At 49.1% G+C, this 27954-nt stretch overlaps 1 protein-coding gene across 2 annotated transcripts in view; it reads right to left on the reverse strand.

The window, feature by feature from the left end:
- The window catches only part of PRKX (protein kinase cAMP-dependent X-linked catalytic subunit), a 75341-nt gene that overhangs the window by 31327 nt on the left and 16060 nt on the right, over positions 1-27954 (reverse strand). For both annotated transcript variants that reach the window (XM_058714338.1, XM_058714337.1), the window contains exon 2: positions 14639-14807. In XM_058714338.1, coding sequence (XP_058570321.1) covers positions 14639-14807 — 169 coding nt within the window. The remainder of the gene's footprint in view (positions 1-14638; positions 14808-27954) is intronic.

Below are 27954 nucleotides of genomic sequence, written 5' to 3' on the forward strand. Positions count from 1 at the left end.
AAATAAATAAATAAACCTAAAAAAAAAGAAAGATGCCGTATACTTATTGAGATATTCATATAGGGGAACAGATGCTTGAGTATGCGTATGTAGATGTAACCTGCTACCATGTTTTTTGTCTGTTTGTTTTTTGCTGTTTATTTTACTTTTGAGACAGAGAGCGCGCACACAGGGGAGGGACAGAGGCAGAGGGATACACAGAATCCGAAGCGGGTTCTGTGCTAAGCGGAGAGTCCAATGAGGGGCTCGGACTCACAAACTGTGAGATCATGACCCGAGCTGAAGTCAGCCACTTCACCAACTGAGCCCCAAGAGCATGTTGTGATAACAAAGTGTCTCCCAGGCTGAATTCTGTCACCCAAAATTATATGCAGAAGCCCTATGCCCAGGACCTCAAAATGTGATCGTATTAGGGGATAAGGTCCTTAAAGAGGAGATTCAGGTAAAATGAGCTCACCAGGGTGGGCTCTGATCCCACAGGACTGGGGACCCTTGTAACAGGTGACAGGAGAAAGCAGCCTCATGACCAAACGAGAAAAAGTGCAATTATGCACCGAGAACCCCCCCTGCTTGGAGAAGTGGGCTCGGGGCGTCCGCCTCCAGCAGAGGGTCCTGCCTGCTGGGACGGGCCGTGCCAACAAGATAAAGACGAAGCCACACGCGGGGGGACAGCTCGCCAGGACCGGAAAGATGCACTCAAGAGAAAATCATAAAGGAAGAAGCGTGCACAGGGGTCGGGAGAGGAGGTCACGCAGAGAAACACAAACTCGAGGCAGAAGGGAGGAAACCTTCCCCATCCCGGAAAGGGGAAGCCCTGCTGTGCCGAAGGGAAGCATTTAAAACACATGTTTAGGGGCGCCCGGGGGGCTCAGTCGTTTAAGCGTCCGATTTCAGCTCAGGTCACGATCTCGCAGCTCGTGAGTTCCACCCCACGTTGGGCTCTGTGCTGACAGCTCGGAGCCTGGAGCCTGCTTCGGATTGTGTCTCCCCCTCTCTCTGCCCGTCCCCTGCTCATTGTCTGTCTCTGTCAACAATAAACGAACGTTAGAAAAATAAGAAATGAAATCAAAATTAAAACGCATGTTCCTTTTGCCGACCACTGACGGGTACACGTGCTAACAAGCCACGGTCGTATACACAAAAGGCGTCCGTGAAATGCGTGTGCAAACGCACAGCGCCTTCGGGGTGAGGATGCCTTTCGGGACGGCACCTGTTCGCTCGCGGCCTCTGCACGGATGCCGTGTTCTCTCCGAGCCGGTACAGGGAGTGCGGACGTGAGGACATGCAGGAAGTCCCTGTTTCACTTATTGAGAGCCGAGCCCAGGTCTCCTGCTTCCCCTTCTCGCTTCCTGCCGCTGGGAGGGCCCATGATGTGCGGGATTGAGGCGTGAAGGCATATGGGGAGCACGAACGGTGTTGGCAGGGGCGGGGGTCCTGTTCTGCTGCTCTTCAGACTTTCTGGAGAAATCTTTTTGCAGTGACACAGATTGACCAGACGGCCACGTTCTCTCTAGCATTGAAAGTCCAGAGGAGTATTTCCTTGCGGCCACACGCCCTTGACTTCTTTTTTTTCATTTTTTTTTTAAGGATTATTTATTATTGAGAGACAGAGAGACACAGAGCATGAGCAGGGGAGGGGCAGAGAGATGGAGAGACCCAGAATCTGAAACAGGATCCAGGCTCCGAGCTGTCAGCACAGAGCCCGACGCGGGGCTCGAGACCGTGACCCCAGCCGACGTCGGACCCTTAACCGACTGGGCCGCTGACTGACTTCTTGATTAGTACAGCAAGAACATTCCTTCTGGGGAGGCTTCACTACCAAGGCTCGGTGTCACAAATGCATATGGCAGGCACACTCTGCTGTCGTGGGGATCCAACAATGAATCCACCGTTCTGGTGAGCAAATATGGTCTGGGCTCCAGATAGCACCTGGGTGGTACACGTGTAGAATGAAAGCTGTATGTAAGCCCCTGACGTTCTGGATTTCTCTGGAACAGGACGGGTGGTGAATCTGGCTAGAACCCATCGGAAAAAGCATGGTGTTCCGGAGTTTGGGCATGGCGCTCAGCCCTTGAAAAGACCCCGAGTGGCCAAAACTACACAGGTCACGGCACTAGTGTGTTCTACAGCTGTGAATTTGGTTGAAAAGCTGAAAAAATACGCAGAACCCTACCTTCCCACCTCTCAAATGCGTAAGTACGTGCATGCGTGTGCACGCACACGCGCACACAGTCTCTTCATCAATTAGGATGCACCCATTCTGTGGATATATCCTATTGTGGCTCCTACGGATTCACAGCCAGGATCATAATCCACGCAGAGCCTTTCTCAGCTCTAGAGAACAATGCATCGCCATGTTTTCATGCAACCTGATTTCACCCTTCAAAGGCACAGGAGAGAATTCACAATGAGGGAGATTAGAACAGGGCCAAGAGACAGCCAGTAGTAAGGAATGAAAGGGAGCTTTGGGGATTAATCAGCCAAGTGGAAGGTGCATAGATCCAAGGACTGTATGGGTGGAGACCAGGAGATCCAGGCAGAAGGAGTGGGTCAACGAGAGCAGTCTGTCACCTGCGTTCCAGCTGAACTGCAATTTGGGGCACGAGTGGGTTGAGATATAGATGTATCTGGGCAAAGATAGGACTTAGTGTCTACCCTTCTGCTCCCAATTTCAACACGCATCGCTGTTCTTTCCCCCACACCATGAAGCGATTCTGGGACACCAACCCGGCATCCTACAATTCAACTCAATTCCGACACAGTCGACCTGGAGACCACAGAGATCCCACAGGAGAAGGGCGCAGTCCTACAACAATGGCCCAACAGACACCTCAGACACCAATTCCAAATCCGGCTTGTCACCTGTGCTTGTGACTGACCCGCTAGAGACGAGAGGTTCCCAAGACCCCTCCTTGGGTTCCATTAATCTGCTAGAGCGGTTCACAGAGCTCAGGGGAAACACATAACGAGGTAAATCACCGGCTTAAGATAAAGAGACAGAAGCCAGGAATGGCCGAGATGGAAGAGAAGCGGGGGGTCAAGGTGTGGGGAACCGTCTGTGCTCTCTCCAGGTGAGCAGTCTCCTCCAAATCTCCCCAAGTTCACCAACCAACTCGGAAACTCCCAAACCCCGTCTTTCTGGGATTTCATAGAGGCTTCATCCAGTAGGCGAGGTTGATGAAATCATTGGCCTTTGGGGATTAACGCAAACTCCAGCCTCTCTCCCCTCCCGGGAGATGTGGGGTGGGTCTGAGCAGCCCAAGCCTCCAATTACAGGATTAGTTTCCCCGGCAACCAGCCCTCTGCCCTGGGGGGGGGGGGGGAGGTTCTCCAAAAGTCACCTCATTCACATAACAAAAGCCACCTTTGTCACTCTGCTCACTTAGGAAATTCCAAGGGTTTTAGGGCCTCGGTGCCAGGGACAAAGAGCAAACATCTATTTCTTGCCAAAAATCCCAACATCACAGGGACAAATGTCACACACTAATGACTGAGTGGGGCGCAGGACAGTGGTGTGTATGGATATATGGAGACACATCTGTCCCACAAATCTCTCAATAAGATCCAACAAAGCATCAATAACAATCCTACGAAAGTCACTATATATCAAGTGCGCTGTGGAGTACTCCCCAAGGAGTCGAAAAACAAGGCTACAAAAAAAAAAAAAAATCCTGAGGGCCCTGGTGCCCCTGGCTCATCTTTCCTTCAAATCTCCACTACTAAGGCTTTTCTCGTATGGAGAGAATGGGCAACGCCGTGGGGGGTTACTGATAAGAGCCACAATATTCAAAGACACAATGTACGAGTATTTAGTCATCCCTTGGGGCTTGCGGGCAGAGACGAGGGGTCCAGGTGGCCACAAACGACTTAAAATCTGAGCCTAGAGAAGGAGAAACAGGATGAATCACGTCGGCCAATCCGCTTGTTAATTAATACCGGTTCATTGCGGGGCTCCGCCCCTCGCGTAGAGGCTAAAAAACAATGAAAATGCAAGGGCAAAAAGAAGTGGGTTTATCACCAGTGGGATGAGAAAAGGAGGCATTCCTGGGTCGAAAATTCAGTATGTAGGGGCATCTGGGTGGCTCAGTCGGTTGAGTGTCCAATTCTTGACCTCGGCTCAGGTCATGATCTCATGGCTCCTGAATTCAAGCCCCGTGTGGGGCTCTGCCCTGACAGCACAGAGCCTGAGTCGTGTGTGTGTGTGTGTGTGTGTGTGTGTGTGTGTGTGTGTGCGCGCGCGCGCGCGCTTTAAGGACACAAAGATCTGTATCAGACTGTCCGTGTGATTACCTGGCACTGAAGGAGGGTGGGAAGAAGAGACAAAGGAAAGCCCTACGCAAGGGGAGCAGAAAAAGAAAAGAAAACCAACAAGAGAAAATGCTTCAGCTCCTCCACAAACAGGAAGGAGATATAATTCGACACAGAAAATGCAGCAAGCAGTTAAAGCAGGTACACGAACAGATACTCGGCATTAACACGAAGTACGAGAGCCAGAACGTGGAAACAACACAAGTGTCAGTGGATGGATGGATGGATGGATGGATGGATGGATGGATGGGGGATGGATGGATGGTGGATGGATGGATGGATGGATGGATGGATGGATGGATAGGGGATGGATGGATGGTGGATGGATGGTGGACGGATGGATGGGGGATGGATAATGGATGATGGATGGGTGGATGGATGGTGGGTAGACAGATGGATCATGGGTGGGTGGATGGATGGATGGATGATGGATGGATGGGTGGATGGATAGATAGACAGATAGATAGACAAGATATATGGGTAGATGCATGGGTGGGTGGATGGATGGATGGATGGATGGATGGTGGATGGATGGATGGTGGATGGATAATGGATGATGGATGGATGGATGATGGATGGATGATGGATGGGTGCATGGGTGGATGGATGGATGGATGGGTGGATGGATGGATAGATAGATAGATAGACAGACAGACAGACAAGATATATGGGTAGGGCATGGGTCGATGGATGGATAGATAGATAGATAGATAGATAGATAGATAGATAGATATGATGTATGGGTGGATGGATAGATAGATAGATAGATAGATAGATAGATAGATAGATAGATAGATAGATAGACAGACAAGATATATGGGTAGATGCATGGGTGGGTGGGTGGATGGATGGATGGATGGATGGATGGATGGATGGATGGATGTTGGATGGATGGATGGTGGATGGATAATGGATGATGGATGGGTGGATGGATGGTGGGTGGACAGATAGATCATGGGTGGATGGATGGATAATAGTGGGCAGATGGATCATGGGTGGATGGATGGATGGATGGATGAACGGATGGATGATGGATGGATGGATAGATGGATGGATGGATGGATGAACAGGTGGATGGGTGGGTGGACGGATGGATGGATGGATGGATAGAAAATGGGTGGATGGATGGATGGGTGGACAGATGTATAAACACCATGTGGTTCATGCACACAGTAGAACATGACAGTCTTGAAAAAGGATGTTCTGCATCTGCCACAAGGATGGACATTGAGGAATTGATGCTCAGTGACATAAGCCAGACACAGAAGGACAAATCTGCGTGATTCCACGTATTCGGGGTCCCTGAAGGCATCGCATCCATAGAGATGAGAGTAGATGGTAGGACCAGGGGCTGGGGATAAGGAAGGGAGCCAGTGTTTAAGAGGGCAGAGTCTCAGTTTGGGGAGATGGAAGGTTCTGGAGATGCTGGTGGGGATGCTTGCACAACAGCGTGAATGTGCTCGATGCCACTGAGCTGTGCACTGAAAAACAGGTAAAATGGCCAATTTTCGGTTCAGGTGCATTTTAGCACAATGAAGAAATGATCGTTTTGAAATGCATTCCAGAGAACGTGGGAATCTACGAAAAGCAAACGAGCTTGACCCTGACCACAACCCCCAGCAACACCTTCGACCTCTGACACCGACCACCCCGCCGTCTTTCCCTTGCAAAGCATGTGGCCGTCGTAGCCGATTCGAAAGTCGGCCTCCTTCATTTAACAACGGCTGTTGTCCTGTCTCCCGATGCCGAGGTATAAAGCTGGGCTTCTGCCATGAAAACAAGAAAAGCAGACACCATCCCTGGGCGTCACCCTAGCCCTTTGGACTCATGTCTCTGTGCAACCTGAGGCTCTGGAAATTTCCTTCCACTTTCCACCCAGGCTCCATGGCAACCAGCCCTGCCCCGAGGCACCCTTACCTTGCTTCATCCCCCAGCCTAGGGTGTCCTCCAGCTCTGTTCCCCAAGGGTCCCCTACCCGCCCTCGCTGGCTCGGTCTGACGGCACCTTGAAGGGGGCTGAGTGCCTCCTCCGTGCAGAGACAGCTGCGTCCTGTTCGTCGGCAAAGTGGCATCTACAGCATCACCCACCCACCCTGCTCAGTGTGTGCCCACCCCAAATACACCACTCTGCCAGCCGGAGACGGGGTGACCGCCTCCTGGGGTTTCCTGGAAGCCAGTCCCCGGCAAGTGCACAGGGGGCCCACAGCATCCCCTGCAAACGCCCAGGGCTACTGTGATGGTCACGACTGGGAAAGGAGGGGACACTGCCATCAGTGGGTGCAGACCGGGGATGTCGGTCAGCACCCACAGGGCACAGGAAGCCCCAGGTCAGACGGCCATCCGCCCCCGGATGTGAGCAGTGCCCAGGCGGAGAAATCCAGAAGCAGCAACGTCATGGGGACAAAGCCCAAGCCCTGGGACCACTAGGAAGAAGAGGGAGAGACAGGGTGCCTGGGGGGCTCAGTCGGTGAAGCATCCATTGTTGATTTCGGGGCAGGTCGTGATCTCACGGTTCATGAGTTTGAGCCCCACGTCAGGCTCTGTGCTCTACAGCACGAAGCCTGCTTGGGATTCTCTCTCTCCCTTTCGCTCAGCCCCTACTCTGCTCACACTCTCTCTCTCTCTCTCTAAAATAAGCGAACATTTAAAAAGAAGAGGTAAAGACGGACGGAGCCCTCGAGCCGTGCCATGCACTGTTTCCCATTCCAGCAGACAGGACGCAAGCATCAGAAGGAGGCTTCCGGAATAATGTCCCTAACGGGCAGAATCAGCCCCCTGTGACCGTGACCGCCTGCAAGCCTGACTCCGTGCAATGGCAGACAGCACGGCGCACCTGTAGCTGGGCAGAAGGCACCGTCCCAAATATCCCTGCTCGCTGACTGCTCACCGTTGTCCCACGGTTCCCCACGTTGCCCCATGAGGACGCGTAAGCAGATCCGAACCACGTTCGTGAGCACGAGGCGTCCGAGAGAAGGCAGCGAGAGAATGAGCCCTTGTGGCTCAGGCGTGGATAGAACGCAGCCTGAAAGACGCTGGCCAGGGAGGGAACACGGGAGGACCAGCCAAGGGGGGGAACGGAACAGGACAAAACTGACATTTGATTAAGCACGAGCCTCGATATTGCTATGAAGATTCTTTTTTTTTTTTTTTTTTTTGACGTGATTAACATCTAGTGTCAATTGACTTTAGGAGAAGCACATGACTCTCTCTCTCATATGGGTGGGCCTCGTGTAATCAGTCGATGGCCTTAGGAGCCACCAACTCCCCCCCCCCCCCCCCGGCCCAAAAAAAAACATGAGGTTTCCAAGGAAGAGGGAATTTTTGCCTGTGGATTTGACTACCATATAAAAACCCTGCCTGAGTCGCCAGCTTTCAGTCAGACACTTGAGAGAGTCTATCCCTTCAAATCTGCCTCTCTGTTCTGGTCGTCGGGATCGTGCTGTCTCACGTACCCAGGATGCCGCCCCCCACCACCAACTCCGTCCTCGTACTCAACGTCCCTGAGTCTGAACACCTGCCATGGGCCACGCACCTTTCCAGGCACAAAGAGAGTGAGCTCCTACGTCTGAGGGTTGGTGAGCTAGCAGGAGACAGGCGGGCAGGAGAGATGGACAGTGAGGGTCCAGGGAAGGCTCCCTTCCCCGCGTCTGCCTGCGGTGTCTCTCGGGGTTCCTTGGGAGGAGCGTGACCAAGTCTCCCTCCAGAGCCCCTACACGCTGCCCCCTATGGGAGCTACATTAGTTACTGCAGTTGGCATGGACATCTGCTCCCTACATAGCTTTAGGAGGGTCAGACCTTAGCAGCATCACATCCCAGCAAGATGCAGGCTGGCGGGAGGTAGGTACCTTTCCGCCAACTACTTAATAATGCTGAATTCTCTGTGCGATCACATGTGTATAAAGAGAGACTGCTCGGGGGCGCCTGGGTGGCTCAGTCGGTTAAGCATCCGACTTCGGCTCAGGTCACGATCTCGCGGTCCGTGAGTTCGAGCCCCGCGTCAGGCTCTGGGCCGATGGCTCGGAGCCTGGAGCCTGTTTCCGATTCTGTGTCTCCCTCTCTCTCTGCCCCTCCCCCGTTCATGCTCTGTCTCTCTGTCTCAAAAATAAATAAACGTTAAAAAAAAAAAAAATTAAAAAAAAAAAAAAAGAGAGAGAGACTGCTCGGCACCCAAAGGTAACATGCGATTTCCCCCTGAATTTTTAAAAAAAACTTTTTTAAATGTTTATGCATTTTTGAGAGAGACAGAGCGTGAGCGGGGTAGGGACAGAGAAAGGGAGGGAGACACAGGATCCCAAGCGGGCTCTAGGCTCCGAGCTGTCAGCACAGAGCCTGACGTGGGGCTCAAATCCACGAACCAGGAGATGATGACCTGACCCAAGGTTGGATGCTTAACCAACTGAGCCATCCAGGGGCCTCCCTTTTTTTTTAATTTATTTATTTGGAGAGAAACAGAGGCAGTGCAAGTGGGGGAAGGGGGAGACAGAGAGAGAGAGAGAGAGAGAGAGAGAGAGAGAGAGAGAGAGAGAGATTGAATCCCAATGTCCATGCTGCCAATACAGACCCTGATGTGGGACTCAAACTCACGAAGCTGTGAGTTCATGACCTGAGCCGAAACCAGGAGCCAGACGGTCAACTGACTGAGCCCACAGGTACCCCTGTCCTGAATTTCTTATATGGTCACTGACTTCCATCAAGTCAATGTTTTTAAAAAGCCAGCTACTCCTTGGTTTGACTTGATTTCTCAGAATTAATGCCTTCACTGGAATTGTATCTGACGTACAAGTACTGAAGCAGATTGTGGAGATCCCTGGAGGTGGCACACAATAGGCACATGGGAGGCATCCAGTGGGGTCATCCCAGGCCCGGTCTGGCTGGAAGCTTCTTTGCAGAGCAAGCATCTGAGCCAGAAGGAAGGGAGGACCCTGTCCTGGGACGGAGTAGACTTGAGAACCTAGAAGCAAGCACCAGCATTGGCCAGAGAAAGGGGCAGGCAGCTGACAGGAGACAAGTGTCCTGTGGTCCCCGACCTGCTTCAGCTGGTCAACAGGTGTCAGGGAAGAGCTTCTGGCTACGACGTGCCATCATGTCTTAATTCTGGATCCGTTGCACAGCACTTCCGAAAGAGAACTTAGAGACTCCATGTGGGAAGCGAGTTGACCAACCTCAAGTTGATTGACTTCAACCGCAGGATGAGGTACATCCTGAACCAGGGGGGAGGAGGGACACCCGGGGGGCCTCGGGGATTCAGGGCAGGAGTGGACAACTCATGTCCCCTGCAGGTGCATGACCGGGGGGCAGCCCCAGGCCAGCTTGGCCTCACTGGGCATCCCTCACGAGGTGTCTCCCAGAGCAGACATGGCAGCTTCAGCCAGTTGGTGTCACGACGATGTCCCCGAGTCCTGTCTCACCGAGCCGGTCACCACAGGCACGTAGAGCCCTCCTTAATCTGCTGGCACCCACTCTTTGTGCAGGGAAGTCAACCCTCCCCAGATTTCTGTCTTCTTGGACCCTGACCAAGTGGCCTTCCGGTTAACCCATCGCCTTGCGGTGACCCGGGTTCGTAGCAGTCAATCTCCCAAGGGCAGAGGTTCTCCACAGGGGACGCTCAGCAACGTGGAGACGTTTTGGGGTGTCACAATGAGTTCTACTGGCATGTGGAGGGTGGAGAGACCAGGGACGCCGCTCGTGACCCTAGAGCATGCAGGACACCCCACATGAGAGAGTCAACCGGCCCCAAATGTCAGCAGTGCTGAAGCTGAGAAGTCTTCCTTAGCATGGGACATTCTCTATCTACCTCCCTCCCTCCCCACCTATGTCCCTATGATGTATCTCTGTATAATCAATCATTCCATCGATTGATCTACCTATCATCTATCTATCATTCTTAGATCTACCTACCTACCCACATATCTACCTGCCATCTACCTATCTATCACCTACCTATCAAATAGCTATCTATCATCTATCATGTATCTATCTATCATTCTATCGATTGATGTATCTATTATCTATCATTCTTTTTTTTTTCAATGTTTTTTATTTTATTTTTGGGACAGAGAGAGACAGAGCATGAACGGGGGAGGGCCAGAGAGAGAGGGAGACACAGAATCGGAAGCAGGCTCCAGGCTCCGAGCCATCGGCCCAGAGCCTGACGCGGGGCTCGAACTCACGGACCGCGAGATCGTGACCTGGCTGAATCGGACGCTTAACCGACTGCGCCACCCAGGCGCCCCTATCTATCATTCTTTGATCTATCTACCTATCCACCTATCTACCTGCCATCTACCTATCTATCAATCACCTACCTATCAAATTCCTATCTATCATCTATCTACCTATCATCTATCTATCCATCTATCATCTACCTACCTACACACCTATGTATCTATCACCTATCTATCATCTGTTTACCTGTCCATATATTTATCTAGATCATCAATCTTTCTATATCAAATACCTATCTATGTACACATCATTTATCTATCATTTATCCTATATATCCATCCTGTCTGCCTTCCTTCCTCCGTTCCTTCCTTCCTTCCCCCATCCATCCATCCATCAAATCTATGCATCGCTATCTAGTATCTGTCTATAGCTCTATGGCGGTGGTCTGCAATGGAGGACTATTTCACCCCATAGGAGGTTTTCTGTCAATGTCTCGGGACATTTTTGGTTGTCACCACTGGGGACAGGGTACTATAGGGGCAGTGAGAGGAAGGATGACAGGGATACGACACCACACACAACAGCAGCCCCACCACACAGCATGACCTGGTTCCCCAATGTCAACAGTGCCGAGACTGAGGACCCCTGTTCTGGGGTCAAACAACTCTAGAACACCAGCGACTCCTATATGCCCAAAAGGATGAGAAGCAGACACGGGACGCTGGTGTTTGGGCACACCCCCAGCCTTGGTCCCAGGGAAATCTTGACTTTGCACCCCGGACAGAGAGCTACTCAGCTCTTGTAGAATTATCTCCACGGGCTGAGCTGGCCTTCGGAAGGGCTTTATCCCCAAATAGAACGTGTTCTCTAATGTGCATTTAATGAACGCCCTGGCCTCTTCTCAAACATACCGAAGGAGCAGTTCACATACCGAACTTGGACAACGCCACGGGCAAGGCTGCCAAACCACTCGGCTGGAACATCAGACTCCAAACGGTCGCTGTGCAGCCTGATATCTGGAGCCAGCGGTGTTCCACGCGGCCTCCAGACATGCAAGCAAAACCCCCTCCGTGTTTCCGGACAGTATGGGAAGCAGATGTTGGGTGATGCGACACTCATTCACAAGAGAGAGTGCCCAGCTGGAGGGCTTCAATGTGTTCTTCACTAATGGTCTGTCCCAGGAAGATACGTCCTTCATCACGTGGCCCTCGGACACCCTGTGGCTCCCATCCAGACACAGTGTGCCCTCTGTGCTATGCTCTTAAAGACCTACTCTTAGCAACTCACCAAGTAGGTGTTACAGCTGAATGATGTCCCCATAAAATTCACATGTTGAAGCCTTCAGGACTTCAGAATGGGACTGTATTTGGAGATGGGCCTTCAAAGAGGGGATTAAGGTAAAATGAGGTCAGAAGGATGGGTCCTGATCCCACAGGACTAGGGTCCTTAGAACATGAGGACACAGACACGCACAGAGGGACGGCCACGTGAGGACACAGGGATAACATGGCATCTACACACCAAGGAGAGAGGACTCGGGAGGAACCAGCCTAAGCCCAACCCGGATCTCGGTCTCCCAGCCTCAACCCTACCTGGACGTCAGACTCCCAGCCTCCAGGTCCGGGAGGGAATAAACGTCCCTTGATGAAGCCACCCCACCTGTGATAACGTCATGGCAGCCGAAATGCACGCACTTATTCTCTAGAATTCTTGATACGGGTCACCTGCCAATCTGCATCGCTATTACGTGTCCAGGGGATCCATTGCCAATGATCGTTTCTCTAGATCCTGAGCATTCCAGGAGAGCCCACATGCCAACGGGCGTCGTCTTGTGCATCTCAGGACTGTGGGGAAAACCCCAAAACTGACTGAAACCAGTAGAGAGATTTTTAAATGAGGCCCTGCCACCTTTTCCCCAAACCTGTGAGTTTAAGCCCTCCAACACGAATATCTAAATGTTCCTTAAATTCCACGTAGATTTAAAGATGAGGAAAAACTCCCTTCTTCTCAGCCACACCCGACATTGAACTTGACATATAAACAGACTACACCTGGGGGCGCCCGGCTGGCTCAGTGCATAGAGCATTCGACTCTTGATCTCGGGGTTGTGAGTTCAAGCCCCATAATGGGTGTAGAAATTACTTAAAGAATAAAATGTTTAAAGATAAATAAATAAAAATAAAAAGACGACGTTTGACTGTGTGACCTGTCCCTGTGCTGTTCAGAAATCACACTCCATAAAAAGCAAAAGAAGCCTATTTGGATAACCCAGGATCAGCCTGTATTGCACCGAAATCTAGGCTTCTAGAATGTGTGATGGAAACAAGTCAGGGGTGAAAGAAGGAGGCAGAAAGAACTCAAGACAGCTATGTCGTGCGAGCTCCCGTCTTTCCGCGTGCGTGTTCAATTTCCGCAAGTTTGAAGATTCCATCTTAGGAAGTCCCCTGACCTAGATTCTCGAATCGCAAAGCCAGTCCAGACCCCAGAGTATCTAGGCTGCTCCCTGCTGCTCCCCACATCCCCACATGGTCCCTGCATCTCGTGAACCACAAGATTGGTTGGAAACTCCCTACCTTTGGAAGGAAGCCCAAGACACGGGAGAACAGTCCAGGAATAAGATAAAGGAGTGCGGGTCTCCCTAATATTTGTTTAGGGGGTGTCTGGGTGACTCCGTCAGTGAAGCATCGGGCTCTTGATTTCGGCTCAGGTCGTGATCTCGTGGTTCCTGACATCCAGCCCTGCATCAGGCTCTGGACTGTCAGCACAGAGCCTGTTTGGGATGCTCTCTCTTTCTCTCTCCCTTTGTCGCTCTCTGCCCCTCCCTTGCTTGTGTTTTCTCTCTCTCTCTCTCTCAAAAATAAATAAACTTTCTTCCCGGGAATCGCTATTTTCGTTTATGCAAGGGACAGAACTAGAAGCTTCCCTTAATCCCAGAGGAAGATCGACGTGCGTTCGTGTTTCTAACCGCTCTGGCCCCGAGGACCAAACGGGAGGCTCACCGCTGACTGAATGGGCAGCACTGAGTGCCCTGAATCACCGGTGACTTTTGTGACTTGAAACCAGGATACGGTAGTGAGCCCTCTGCATCGGCACAGAATCACCTGCACCTCCAGAAAAGGAAAGTAAAACCAAAAAAAAAAAAAAAAATCAACTGGTTCCATTCACCTCCTCGTTAAACATGCAACATGGCCCTGTTCTGGGTAAGGTGCCACTTTGGGCTTGGAGGATGGGGCCCTGGCGGCCTTGTGCTTGGAGGCGTCCGTCCCTAAGTCGGGATGCACGCGAGATGCTTCGGAGCCGTGGCGAACGGCTCCTGTGTCTGTGTGCAGACAGGTGTATCAGAGAAGGGCAGGAGTTGGTCAGGTGCAGGGGTGTCCAGAGGGGAGATGCACAGGAAGGAGGCACTGCAGGGGAGGGGTGGCCCGAGGGACGCGGGGGAGGGACAGAGTGGACCCCTTCTCCTGCAGGCGGCGCTCTGCGATCGGGCAGCGGACGACAGGGTGTAGGAAAGAGACAGCAAGCAGAAGGGAAAGCCAGAGGTGCATCCACAAGGAGCCTTTTAGGGACACTAAGCCACTGGGGCCATATTCTGGGGACCGCAGGATTCCCTGAGGATCTGCAGGTGCCAATGAAGGTCACCAGAGAGGTCTCTCGGGACGATCTCCGCAGCTGTGAGATGGAGACCGCCTTGGCGGGAAGGAGGCCTTGCAGGGCAAAACCTGCTGCGAGGTCCGTGTCAAAACTCAGGGAAGAGACAGGGGGCCTGGATCAGGCAGGGGCGGGGGGTGGGAATAAGAAGGGGCAAGAGGAAGATGGCAGAAGGGAAGGCGTGGACGCTGGTTGCAAGGTACCCACACCCATGGGTGCCGCACGGAAAGACAGCCACGTCTGGGCATCCCACCTCTGACACCTGGCTGCAGAATGGTCTTACCCTCTGCTAGCAAAGAGCATCAGAGGAGAGAGATGTATTTGTTCAGTGCTGGGCATGCTCAACTAGACGGGTCTGTGGTGCATCTAAATGGAGATACAGAATCGTCCACTAGAAACCCAACGAGTGGCCTGCACGAATGAGGCTGAGCAGGTGACTGAGGGCCAGCTGTGACCTCACCGCCCAGCACCTGGGATCTGAGACAGGGTGGGGACCGGGGCGGTGGGGAGGGACTCACAGCTTGACCAGGAACGGGTGGCTGACTTCCTTCAGCACCGACTTCTCGTTGTGCACGTGTTGTTCCTGCTTCAGCCGGATGACGTCGGGGATGCTCATGACCTTCAGGGCGAAGAAGTGCTTGGCCGTCTTCTCCTTGACCAGCTGTACCCGCCCGAACGTCCCTGTGCCTGGAGGAGGGGGGACAGCGCACAAGGCTGCATCAGGACCTTGAGGAAATTCCAGCAGCTTCAAAGCTCATGACCCGAGGATACAGCAGGAGGGCTGAGAATCTAGGACAAGCTGCCTTCTGGAAGCTTCAAGGGAGGGCACATGTGATGTGCATACAGTCAGTCACCTGCCTCTGAAATGTTCTGTAATTCAGGGGGACAGTGTGGGGTGGGGAGGGGGGGTGGGGAAGCCGGCCATCGTTTCTGTAGATGAGTCATCCCACAGACCGCACGCACACGCACGCACACGGACGGGGACAGACAGAAAGGAAAGTTTCAATATACTAACTACTTTGGATGTAAATTTAAAAAAAAAAATAAATAAAGTTAAATTACAAAGTTAAAAAAAATAATAAAATAAAATGAAATAGAAAAAAAAAAAAGGAAAGTTTCAGTAAAGGCATTTCTTCAATGTGTTTTTTTCCTCTTCAAGACTTTCTGAATAAAGAAAGACAAAGGATCGGGCACGCGACACTCATCAGCTGGGTCTTTATGTTAAAATATGCAGAGGATTGGAATATGGGACAGATACCAATAGGATATGGGAATACATACATATTCAGGTAGGATATAAAGGAATAGAGTCTGAGAGCAGGTTGAAATTTAAAAATCGCAATCCCTACTAATATGCAAGGAAACCCAACCTTTTATACCCTGGCAGGACCTTCCCAACCCAAATGCAACCTCCACCGGCCCTCCCAGACCCTTCTATTCTTAGGGGGGCATGGTGACCACCTTGGAGCCCTCACCCAGGCTGGCAACCACTTAATGCAAATATGAGATCAAAGATCCAAGGGAATTTTATCGACAGCCGGAAAAGATATAAAGATGGGAGAGAAAAACGGAAATCTGTACCTGTGAGCCTCCAGGTACCTGGTGCCCACGGAGCTTATCAATGGCGGCTGTGTTTTCCATCAATGTCTGTCTAGGCAATAATGAGGAGGAAGGGGTCTTCCCGGGGAAGAAGGTCAACAGTTGGGGCTCTCTGGTTGGAATAATGCCAATTAACGTGGTAAGAGGGAGAAAGAAATTCAAGGCAAGCTGAGAAGAAAAGGGACCCCCTCCGCCAACATAACCACACAGCCACAGATTTCCTTTTTTGTCCTACAGAGTTTGGAATCGCACACGGTGACGTGAGAAAGAGAACAAAGTCCCAGTGAGGCAAGACATTTGGTTTTAGCATTTTCTACACATTAGAATTGCCGAGCTGTGAAATGAATCTCCTCGCCTCCCCGGGCGAGGGTTCGTGGGGGTCGGAGAAGGCACAGTGAGTAGGAACCTTGGCCTTTAGATGCAGTTTCCGATCATGAATATTTGACCACGGGAGAAACAGAAAGTGATCAACAAAAGCCAAGAAAAGAAAGTGCTGTGTAAGAAGAAGGAAATGATGAGGGGCTGATCCACTTTCAAAGTAGATTTGCTCATCAGAAGAATTTGGAAGCAAACACAGAACTGTAAAGAGGCCTGTAAAGGCAGGAGCGTGTTGTTGAAATTCTGCACCATCAAGACAAAAGCACGAAGCGTGTGGGGAGGAAGGCTGTACAGAGAGTGAACTGGCAATGTTGACTCGTTTTTAGGACGACGCTGATGTTTCCACTGGGGCAGGTGCAAGGTTTGCCGTTTATGTGATCCGTGAACTGGCACAAACACATTTAATCCTTTTTGGCCTCTGTTGTTCACCTCCCCTACAGGGCAGGTGGCCCTCAGGGGAACATAAAAGGACAGCCACACCACTGGGTAGATGCCCATGATGGAAAGAAGGCTGCATGCCTAGATCTTACACTCTGCTACCGTGCTTTCTACCCATGCTTCTCCACTGCCCCCGAGAAGAACCCGACTCATCCCTGGACTGCATTTACTAGATGATACTTTGGCTTCTCAGCACCTGAGTCGGATCTGCACCTGGACATTGTCAGTGCCTATGCACGTACGTGAAACACACCAGCTATGACCCAGATTTTTCTGTGTCTCTCCCGGCCACTTGCTTATTAAGCTCCCTCTGAGCAGTGCCAGCCGTAAACACACAGAACTCAAAACGGGGGACTTCTGAGTGACAGCCAAAGCCCGTGCCACCCTGTTGGACGCGGGCAGTCCCTGGACGCCATCGGATTCCAGGACCACACAAGTAAACAGTCTTGTTCGAGAGGGACGAAACCAGTACAGTGCAATTGTCTCCTTGACCGGCTTCAATGCACAGAACACACGACCACGTGAGTGGTGTTGGCTGTAACTCATCAAGGTGGTGGGAAGAAATGGGCAAACAGGGCTTTTCCCACTTGGTGCTGGGAAGCTCACCAACATCCACCGCCAGCTCTCAGTGTCTGCCTGTAGGAAACACAAAAGTCCAGGGGCGCCTGGCTGGCTCAGTCCCTTGAGCGTCCAACTTCAGCTCAGGTCATGCATGATCTCCCAGGCTGTGAGTTCGAGCCCCGCGTGGGGCTCTGTGCTGACAGCTCAGAGCCTGGAGCCTGCTTCAGATTCTCTCCCTCTCTCCCCGCTCCTGCTCTGTCTCCCTCTCTCAAAAATAAATAAATAAATGTTAAACAAGAACAAAATTTTTAAAGAAGAAAGTAAAACTTCCAGTTTTTAGCTTTGTTGTACGTAAGGACGGCCTTATGAGTTATAGCCAACACCACTCACGTTGTCGTTGTGCTCTGTGCATTGAAGGCGGTCAACGTAAGAATTGCAGGGTACTAGTTGCTAAGAGAGTAAATCCCAAAAGCTCTCATAACAAGAAAAAGAATTTTGGTTAACTGTATGAGAAGACGCACGTTAACTAGTTAGTGGTAATTATTTCGACATATACGTATTTCTCAAGTCATAATGCTATATACCTTAAACTAATAGAGTGTTGTGAATAACACCTCAATAAAACTGAAAAAACAAAACAAAACAAAACTCTACCCCAACACGGTTTAAATAAAATAACACACACAGGGCACACGACACAGCATCTCAACCAATGTAATAAATGAATTTTCCATCTATGTAAAAAAAGACAGAGACAGAGAGAGCACTTCATCAATGCAAACACTTAAAATGGGTGAATTTTGTTGTAAATTATACCTCAAGAACATTGACCCCCACACCAAAAAATTTGGGCTGAGACAGATTTTTTTTTTTAAGTAAGCTCCATGAAACAGAGATGGAATTTGTTTCCACCCATTATTCTTTGGGGCCCTGGATACAGACATCCGTCAACCCTCAATTGAAAGGTAGAATATATCTCGTGGGGAAAGGATCCCACACAGGGCATGGGAACTGGGAACAAATCTATTGCTATAGGAAGACAGAAGGCTAGAAAGTCCTTTGATAAATGTGGACAAAGTTAGAGAAGCCTGCCCAGACTGAGAAGCAGGAATGAGGAGAAGGTGACAACCCAGGGTGGCATCTCAGGCTTGTGTATGGTACTAACACCTTTGGCCCTAAATAGCTCCAATTCCACAGGGAATGCAACAAGGAATATTTAAAGTACCTCCATATAGGGGCGCCTGGGTAGCTCAGTTGGTTAAGAGGCCGACTTCGGCTCAGGTCATGATCTCGCGGTCCGTGAGTTCTAGCCCCGCGTCGGGCTCTGTGCTGACAGCTCCGAGCCTGGAGCCTGCTTCGGATTCTGTGTCTCCCTCTCTCTGACCCTCCCCAGTTCATGCTCTGTCTCTCCCTGTCTCAAAAATAAATGTTAAGGGGCGCCTGGGTGGCTCAGTCGGTTAAGCGGCTGACTTCGGCTCAGGTCACGATCTCACAGTCCGTGAGTTTGAGCCCCGCGTCAGGCTCTGTGCTGACAGCTCAGAGACTGGAGCCTGCTTCGGATTCTGTGTCTCCCTCTTTCTCTGACCCTCCCTCATTCATGCTCTGTCTCTCTCTGTCTCAAAAATAAATAAACAAAAAAAAAAAATTAAAAAAAAAAAAAAAATAAATAAATAAATAAATAAATAAATGTTAAAAAAAAAGTAAAAAAATAAATAAAAAATAAAGTACCTCCACATATTTGCCAAAAAAAAAAAAAAAAATTGAGGAAGTCCATCCACAATAACGCAAAGAAAGTCCACACAGTTGTTAATGGGATCACAGAGAAGCCAGTTCCTGGTTTTATGGATGTCCTTTGATTATGGAAGATATTATCCCTGGGGGTGAGGGCACATGGGGAGTCTCCTGTCCACTATTTCACAACTTCTGAAGAGTCTTACGTTATGGAGAGTCAAACTATTCCCTGTAAGAAATTTTAGGAAAAATCATCTCTACCTTAAACCCAAGTTGAGTATCCTGTGTGACCATCTTCAAGAAGGCCTATACCCTAAGTGCACAGGTTCAGGATTCGACCGCAGATATTTTGGTAAAAGCGTCTCTTCCTCGAAAGTCATCTGTTCAGTCTGCTTCCTTAGAAGTCCAGTGATTGTCAGAGGTGACTGGGCCAGCTGCTGTGAGTCTTTCCTTCCTGCATAGTTTCCTTTCGGTTACTTTATTTCTTCTAAGTTTTGCTTTACTTGTTTTTTGTTTTGTTCTGCTTTGGTTTTTGACAGCACTGAAAGGAGGCATTTCTTGTAGTTTCCTCTAAAAGACTCTTAACGATGTCCTTGATGCTGACCCTGTAAGTTTTTAAGCCAATGCCACTGACGGGTCCATCATACCTGGTGCCACTAAACTTGACTGACTGCTGGTGATCGCAAAAATGAAGAAAACAGAGGGAAATGAAATTCCGTTCCCAACCGCAACGCACGCTCCTGGAGACAGAACTGTGTTCTCTCCAGCCTCCCTTTACACAAAGTTTCCTCACTAATGGGCACCCCATGGTGTTTTCTGCTACAAACATACAACTAACTACAAACAGGAGGTTTTCTCAGTTCTTAAGGAGTTCATAATCAAACAGACACACAGGAACCACAAAACGCTACAGGTCCGTAAGCACATTCAGACCTGGCACAGAATGTCAAATACCTAAGCCACGACCTCACCGTTTAAACGTTGTGGAAAAGAACAAGGAGAAGGTAATAATAGGTCCCAAGAGGAACTAACAAACCCACAAGCCAGCCCACACAGGTAAGAGTGAAACAGTACCAATTGCAATTGTATAAAAGTATTCACACTCAAACAAATAATTGCATGAAGGCGTTTCCTTTGAAACAAAGACAAAGACAGACATGGACATTGGGTTTGATGTGAATGTGTCTGTATTCGGGCCTCCCACCTCCTCCCCAAAGGTACACCCAAAATATAAAATCCCATTTCATTTATTTACTTTGGATATGAGAATATAGTTTTATTTTGTGCCATGAAATAGACTCTGACTGGGTAACACGGATATGTGTTCCCTGATCCCAAGGCAAGAAGAGTCACAAAAGGAGTTAAAGATGAATAGATGCACAGTAAATGATAGGTAGACAGATCCATGGGTAGATGATAGATAGATGGATAGATGACTGGATAGGTGGGTAAGTGGATGGATGGATAGATAGATAGATAGATAGATAGCATAGATGTATGTATGGATGATAGATAGATAGATAGATAGATAGATAGATAGATAGATAGATAGACAGACAGGATGCATACATGGATGGATGGATGGATGGATGGATGGATGGACAGATGGACAGACAAATGGATGGATAGATTGACAGACAGGATTCATAGATCAATGGATGGATGGATGGATGGATAGATAGGTATGATGGATGGATGGATGGATGGATGGACAGACGGACAAATGGATGGATAGATTGACAGACAGGATTCATAGATCAATGGATGGATGGATGGATGGATGGATGGATGGATGGATGGATAGGTATGATGGATGGATGGAAGGATGGATGGATGGATGGACAGATAGATATAAACAAAGATGATACACAGACGACTGATAGGTAGACACATGAGTGATCTAATAAGACAGATGAGATAGAGGATAGCTAGCACATAAATAAATAGACACAGACACAGACCAATAATAAATAGATTACTGATACATACATTGATAGAGGATAGAGAAGATAAACGAGTAGATAAAACAGATGGATGGACTGGCGGATGGACAGAAAGATAACTAGCTTTGTAGATAAATAGATAGAAAGATGGACAGATAGACACTAATTAACTTTAGACATTTATTTACTTTGTAAGCTTATTTCCCAAATAGAAAATAAAACTTTGTCAAAACCCACCTGGCAATAACCCATAACGTCCAACTTGATTTCCTAACAGCCCACACCACGCTGGGACAGTCCAAACTACTCCAGACAGTTATGGCACACACTGGGTTGGGAGGGAACACGTTCCTTCCTCATCCGTCCACATGGCACATTAAGGTACATGGGATGATACAGGGGGGTATGTACTGAGGAGTAGCAACCAGAAACCTCCTTGGGTGACCCCCACCCCACCATAAGCAGCTACAGGAGGGTCTGGACTATGCTTCACACCCAAGACTGCCTGAGGATCGGACACCCCTGTCCTCAAGGCCCTGTGTCCCCCAGATGCAGCCAGTGTGCAAGACGGGGATGCGGCAGAACATGACACACCCTTAATTCACCCGGCACGCCACGTGGCCTGAAGGAATAAGCAGACTCCTAACGTGAGGCTGGTACACAGTGGGAAGGATCTCGGACTCAGCTGAGTCACTGACATCCTGAGAAATCTGGGGAGGGTCTCTTCCCACCAGGGGACACCACACGAGCCAGTTAGCAGCGTCCTCCTGTACCGGGAAGTGCTGAACTCTATTTGGACCTGTTGAAATCAGCTTGGGGAATGTGTAAAGCAACTGAAAAGCATACAACTGCTAAGGAGGCCAAAAGCATTCAGCCTGTTGGTCATTAAAATATCTGTCCCCGCTTTATAGTGTTGGTGGCTTCTATGTGTTGAAAGGATGTCTGTGAAAAGATACAGGACGCTAAGATGGGGACCAGGGGGTCACGGGAGAGGACAGACCGGGGACAAAAACAGAGATGCATTTCACAGTTTAATTTTCTTAGTTTTTTTTTTTTTATTCTCAAAGTATAGAAACGTTTTATCTACATAATAGCAACATTTGAGTGAAACGGATCAATTACATGAAATTGATGCATTAAGTAATTATTTCAAAATACAGCTGACCCTTGAATAACCCCGGGGGGCTAGAGGTACTGGACCGCCCCCCATGCAGTTGAAAATCCACGTGCAACTTTTGACCCCCCCCAAAACATTAACTACTAATAGCCTAGCGCTGACTGGAAGCCTTCCCAATAACGTATACAGTTGATTCACACACGGTTTGTATGTTCCACGTATGACATACTATATTGTTACAATAAAGTAAGCTAGAGAAAAGAAACCGTGATTAAGAAAATTCTAAGGAAGGGGTGCCTGGGTGGCTCAGTCAGTTAAGCATCCAACTCGGCTCAGGTCATAATCTCATGGTTCGTGGGTTCAAGCCCCACGTCGGGCTCTGTGCTAACAGCTCGGAGCCTGGAGCCTGCTTTGGATACTGTGTCTCCCTCTCTCTCTCTGCCCCTCCCCTGCTCACACTCTGTCTCTCTCTCTGTCTCTCTCTCTCTCTCTCTCTCTCTCAGAAATATATAAATATATTTTTTTTAATTTTTAAAAAGAAAATCCTAAGGAAAATACATTTACAGTACTGTACTCAATTTATTGTAAATATATATACATACATATATATGTGTATATATATGTATGTATATATCACGTATAAGACGCCCCACGCAGTTCAAACTCATGTTATTCGAGAGTCTACTGCAATTACTACATCATAATATATGAACTTATCATCACAAAACCCATTTCCTTTCCTTTTTGCATTGTCCCCCTCTTGGTAATATCAGAAAAGATTATAAGCTACGATGTATGAAATAATAAATGTCTAACGCATGCAATTCTCCTTTCAAAAGGCAATTCTGAAAATTACTGTTGCAGACAAGTACAGTCAGACTTTTGTTCTATGGGGGGAAAAAAGCCCTTAAAAAAATGTCTGCTAATTCTGCGATTTAACTTAAAAACACAGAACTGGACACTCTGAAAGGGTGACTCTTATGGTCTGTGAATTATCTATCTCTCAGCACGCAAAACTTACAGAAACGGTGTGCTTTGGACAATCTCATGAAGGTTCTTTGTTTTAACTTGGAATATTTACTTCAAAGATCAGCTGGAAAAAAAAAAAAAAACTGGACCAATTCAGCTCAGCTCAGTTGTTTTGCGAGATGGCTTGTCTAGACAGCTTTTTATGTTTTTAAACAAGTAACTCCCTCAAAACTTTGCTGAGTCAAGCCACGTTCAATTTCACATCATTCTATTTTAAAAGATAAAAATAGAACAGACATTTTAGAACCACAATTCTCCTATTTACAAATTGTTTACTAAATTATGCTCTCCCCCATCAAAGACACAAAATAGGTAATCACGAATGAAAAAAGAAACACAGGAAGTTCCTGCGCGCCCCCAGCCGGAGCAAATGTCCCACAAGGGAAATGCTTTGAATTCCTGGCTCGGCTTCAGTGCTCCTATAAGCAGGAGATCTGCAGCTTTTAATGTCACTCGGCTGAGTCTGTACCAAGATGAACAAAGGTCGGTCTTCACACGTTCACAATACAAGCTGGCCAGGTTAAAGGCGCAGCCCTAACCTGTATCCAGGACGGGATGGGCGTGTGTCAGAGAAACCCCTCAAATGCCCCCAAATGTACAGCCCTATAGATCATGGTTCCTCAGCCTCAGGACTATCGGCATTTGGGGCTGGGCGACTCTCTGGGCCGGGGCATCCTGTGCTCCATTTGGTGCTGACCAGCGGCTCTGGTCTCCACCCACCAGATGCCAGGAGCAACCCTTATACCCAGGTGTGACAATCAGAAATGTCCCCAGACATTCTCAAGTGTGTGTGTGGAGAAACAGAAAGCACCAATGGTTGAAAACAACCACCACTGATGGACAGATGATAGACAGACACATGATACATGATTACGATGATAGAGGATAGATACATGGATGGATGGATGGATGGATGGATAGATGATAGGTAGGTAGGTAGATAGATAGATAGATAGATAGATATGATGGATAGATAGATGATAGATAGATAGATAGATAGATAGATCAAAATAGGGATGGATGGATAGATACATAAGATGGATAGATAGGACAGATAGGTAGATAGATATAGACAGAATGGATGGATGATGGATAGGATGGATAGATAAATAAATAGATAGGTAGATAGATATAGGGATGGATGGATGGATAGATAGGATGGATGGATGGATGGATGGATGGATAGATCAAAATAGGGATGGATAGATAAATAGACAGATAAGATGGATAGATAGGGTAGATAGGTAGATAGATATAGACAGGATGGATGGATGATGGATAGGATGGATAGATAGATATAAATAGATAGGTAGATAGATATAGGGATGGATGGATGGATAGATAGATAGACAGACAGATATAGATAGGACAGATAGGATGGATGGATAGATGGATAGATAGATAGATAGATAGATAGATAGATAGATAGATAGATATAATGGATGGGTGAATGGATGGATGGATGGATGGATGGATGGATGGATGGATGGATAGATAGGATGGATGGATAGATAGATAGACAGATATAGATAGGACAGATAGATAGGATGGATGGATAGACGGATAGATAGATAGATAGATAGATAGATAGATAGATAGATAGATAGATAGATATAATGGATGGGTGAATGGATGGATGGATGGATGGATGGATGGATGGATGGATAGACAGATAGATAGATAGATATAGATAGGATGGATAGATAGGATGGATGGATAGATAGGATGGATGGATGGATGGATGGATAGACAGATAGATATAGATAGGAGGGATGGATAAATAGATATAGATAAATAGGATGGATAGATAGGATGGATGGATAGATAGATAGATAGATAGATAGATAGAGATAGGACGGATAGATAGGATGGATGGATAGATAGGATGGATGGATGGATGGATGGATGGATGGATAAACAGATAGATATAGATAGGAGGGATGGATAAATAGATATAGATAAATAGGATGGATAGATAGGATGGATGGATAGATAGATAGATAGATAGATAGAGATAGGACGGATAGATAGGATGGATGGATAGATAGATACATACATACATACATAGGCAGACAAATGAGAGAGAGAATCTCTCACGCTAAGCCACAGTTTCCTCCACCTTGGCATCAATGACATCTGGGGAGTCCTGAGTACTGTAGAATGTTGAGAAGCATCCCTTTTTTTGCACCCAGCAGATGCTTGTGCCACACCCCCTCCAAACTCCGCTCGTAACAACCAATAGTGGTCGGACATTGCCAAGTGTCCAGGGGGAACGGCAGTGCCCCTAGTTACGAACCCTTGCCATGCAGCAAGCACTGGAGGTAAGACCTTCTGTGGGGCAGGAACCTTCCCCAACCTGCCGTCCACCACAGAAGGCACAAGCTCACAGGGGCTACTGGGGATCTGACATGTGGCCATTGAGACTAGCTGATGAGACCATGCTACTATTGTATTGCATGTGGCTCGTGGCTACCATATTGGACTGCTTTAAAGTTCCACCGTTCACGGGCGCCTGGGTGGCTCAGTGGGTTAAGCATCTGACTTCAGCTCGGTCATGATGTCGTGGTTCATGAGACCAAGCCCCACGCCAGGCTCTGAGCTATCAGCGCAGATTCTGTGTCTCCCTCCCTCTCTGCCCCTCTGCTGCTCACACTCTGTCTTTCTGTATCAAAAATAAATAACTATTTAAGGATAATAAGTTCTACCATTCAGCTCACCCGTGTTGTGAATACACCCTAGGTCTCTGAACAAAGACAGAGTCAATACAAGGAGGCCAGCTGTTGTGTTTCCACCGCGGTTCGTATTTCACTGCGTGTCAGACGCTCACACGCCCCTGATGCAGGAAGGCACAATATAAAGGCGGTTCCTGCGTTTACTCAGTTTAGTTACAACCAGGCCGGGCGGGCAGGCAGCAAACATTCGTTATAATAGCAATAATAACGTTGATGAGCTTACTGGGATTTCCTGAGCTTGTGGAGGCTCTGTGACTTTGTCAGACAGGTGTGGGAGGAAGAAAAGGATGGAACTTACCTTGGGGTCAGGGGTCAGAAAAGACATTCCCTTTCAAGGAACTCAAGTTTCAAAATGGAAAGAGGAGGGTGGCTCAGGCTGGAGGCTGCTTTGCAGGGGGACAGGGAAGAAGTGAAGGAGGCGAGGGAGGAAGGGAAGGAGGTGAGGGAGGAAGTAAGGGAAGGCAGTGAAGGAGGTGGGGGAGGAAGGGAAAGAGGTGAGGGAGGAAGGGAAGGGGGTGAGGGAGGAAGGGAAGGGGTTGAGGGAGGAAGGGAAGGGGGTGAGGGAGGAAGGGAAGGGGGTGAGGGAGAAAGTGAAGGAAGTGACAGAAAGGGAAGGGGGTGAGGAAGGGAAGGGGGTGAGGGAGGAAGGGAATGGGGTGAGGGAGAAAGTGAAGGAAGTGACAGAAAGGGAAGGGGGTGAGGAAGGGAAGGAGGTGAGGGAGGAAGGGAAGGGGGTGAGGGAGAAAGTGAAGGAAGTGACAGAAAGGGAAGGGGGTGAGGAAGGGAAGGAGGTGAGGGAGGAAGGGAAGGGGGTGAGGGAGAAAGTGAAGGAAGTGACAGAAAGGGAAGGGGGTGAGGAAGGGAAGGGGGTGAGGGAGGAAGGGAAGGGGGTGAGGGAGAAAGTGAAGGAAGTGACAGAAAGGGAAGGGGGTGAGGGAGAAAGTGAAGGAAGTGACAGAAAGGGAAGGGGGTGAGGAAGGGAAGGGGGTGAGGGAGGAAGGGAAGGGGGTGAGGGAGAAAGTGAAGGAAGTGACAGAAAGGGAAGGGGGTGAGGGAGAAAGTGAAGGAAGTGACAGAAAGGGAAGGGGGTGAGGAAGGGAAGGAGGTGAGGGAGGAAGGGAAGGGGGTGAGGGAGAAAGTGAAGGAAGTGACAGAAAGGGAAGGGGGTGAGGAAGGGAAGGAGGTGAGGGAGGAAGGGAAGGGGGTGAGGGAGAAAGTGAAGGAAGTGACAGAAAGGGAAGGGGGTGAGGAAGGGAAGGGGGTGAGGGAGGAAGGGAAGGGGGTGAGGGAGAAAGTGAAGGAAGTGACAGAAAGGGAAGGGGGTGAGGAAGGGAAGGAGGTGAGGGAGGAAGGGAAGGGGGTGAGGGAGGAAGGGAAGGGGGTGAGGGAGGCAGTGAAGGAGGCAGGGGAGGAAGGGAAGGAGCAGATAGAATCAAAGGAAGCCAGTAGGGTGGGCACTTACCCAATATTTGTGTCCTTATAAAGGATAGAAGAGGAGAGACACAGACACAGAGAAGTCACGTGAAGAGGGAGGCAGAGACGGGAAGGACGCGGCCACAAGCTCAGGGATGCCTGGAGCCCCAGAGGCTGGAAGAGGCAGGAAGGACCCTCCCCTGGAGCCTCTGGAGGGAGCACAGCCCTGTCCCACCTGGACCTCAGCAGCTCCGCCCCCCACCCCCGCCCCCCTGCCTGGATCACCGCAACCCTATCCCGCCTGGATCTCAGGCTTCTGGTCTCCACAACCGTGGGAACACAAATTTGTGTGTTCGCAGTGATTTGCTAGGAGAGCCACAGGAAGACACTCCTGGATGTCAGGGAGACAAGGACCCCTCAATGGACGTTGCTTTGGACACACGCTCTCCAGTCCAGTGCTCACTCAAGAGAAAGGTCTAGGTTACAGGTGTGCATTTGGGAGCCCACGGCTCCCACCAACCGAAGTCACAAGCATGGCCAAGATCAGCCTTTGAGCTTTGAGACTTTTCTTCTTTAATCATTTAAATTTTCAGCAATCCTATTTAAAGCTGCTTCTCTTTTACGGTCACATCCTATTTTCGGTCACATCCTATTTTCGCTGATGGGAACAGTATCTTCAACTTCTCTAAAAGAGGGACTCCACGTAAGTCTCATGTGTCAAACGTCTCCCATGTTCCTCGTTTTGTTTTTAATCAAGCTTCTCCTGGGTTCCCTGAATGATCGGCTTCTGCTGGGATCACATGTCTTTTCTTATCTTAATGCCTCGCACAGTGCAACCTGCTGATAAACATCAGGTCTGCGGTCTCCCCCCAACTCCACCGCCCCGTTTAAGA

Source organism: Neofelis nebulosa, chromosome X (genome assembly GCF_028018385.1).
Source record: "Neofelis nebulosa isolate mNeoNeb1 chromosome X, mNeoNeb1.pri, whole genome shotgun sequence".
NCBI lineage: Eukaryota > Metazoa > Chordata > Mammalia > Carnivora > Felidae > Neofelis > Neofelis nebulosa.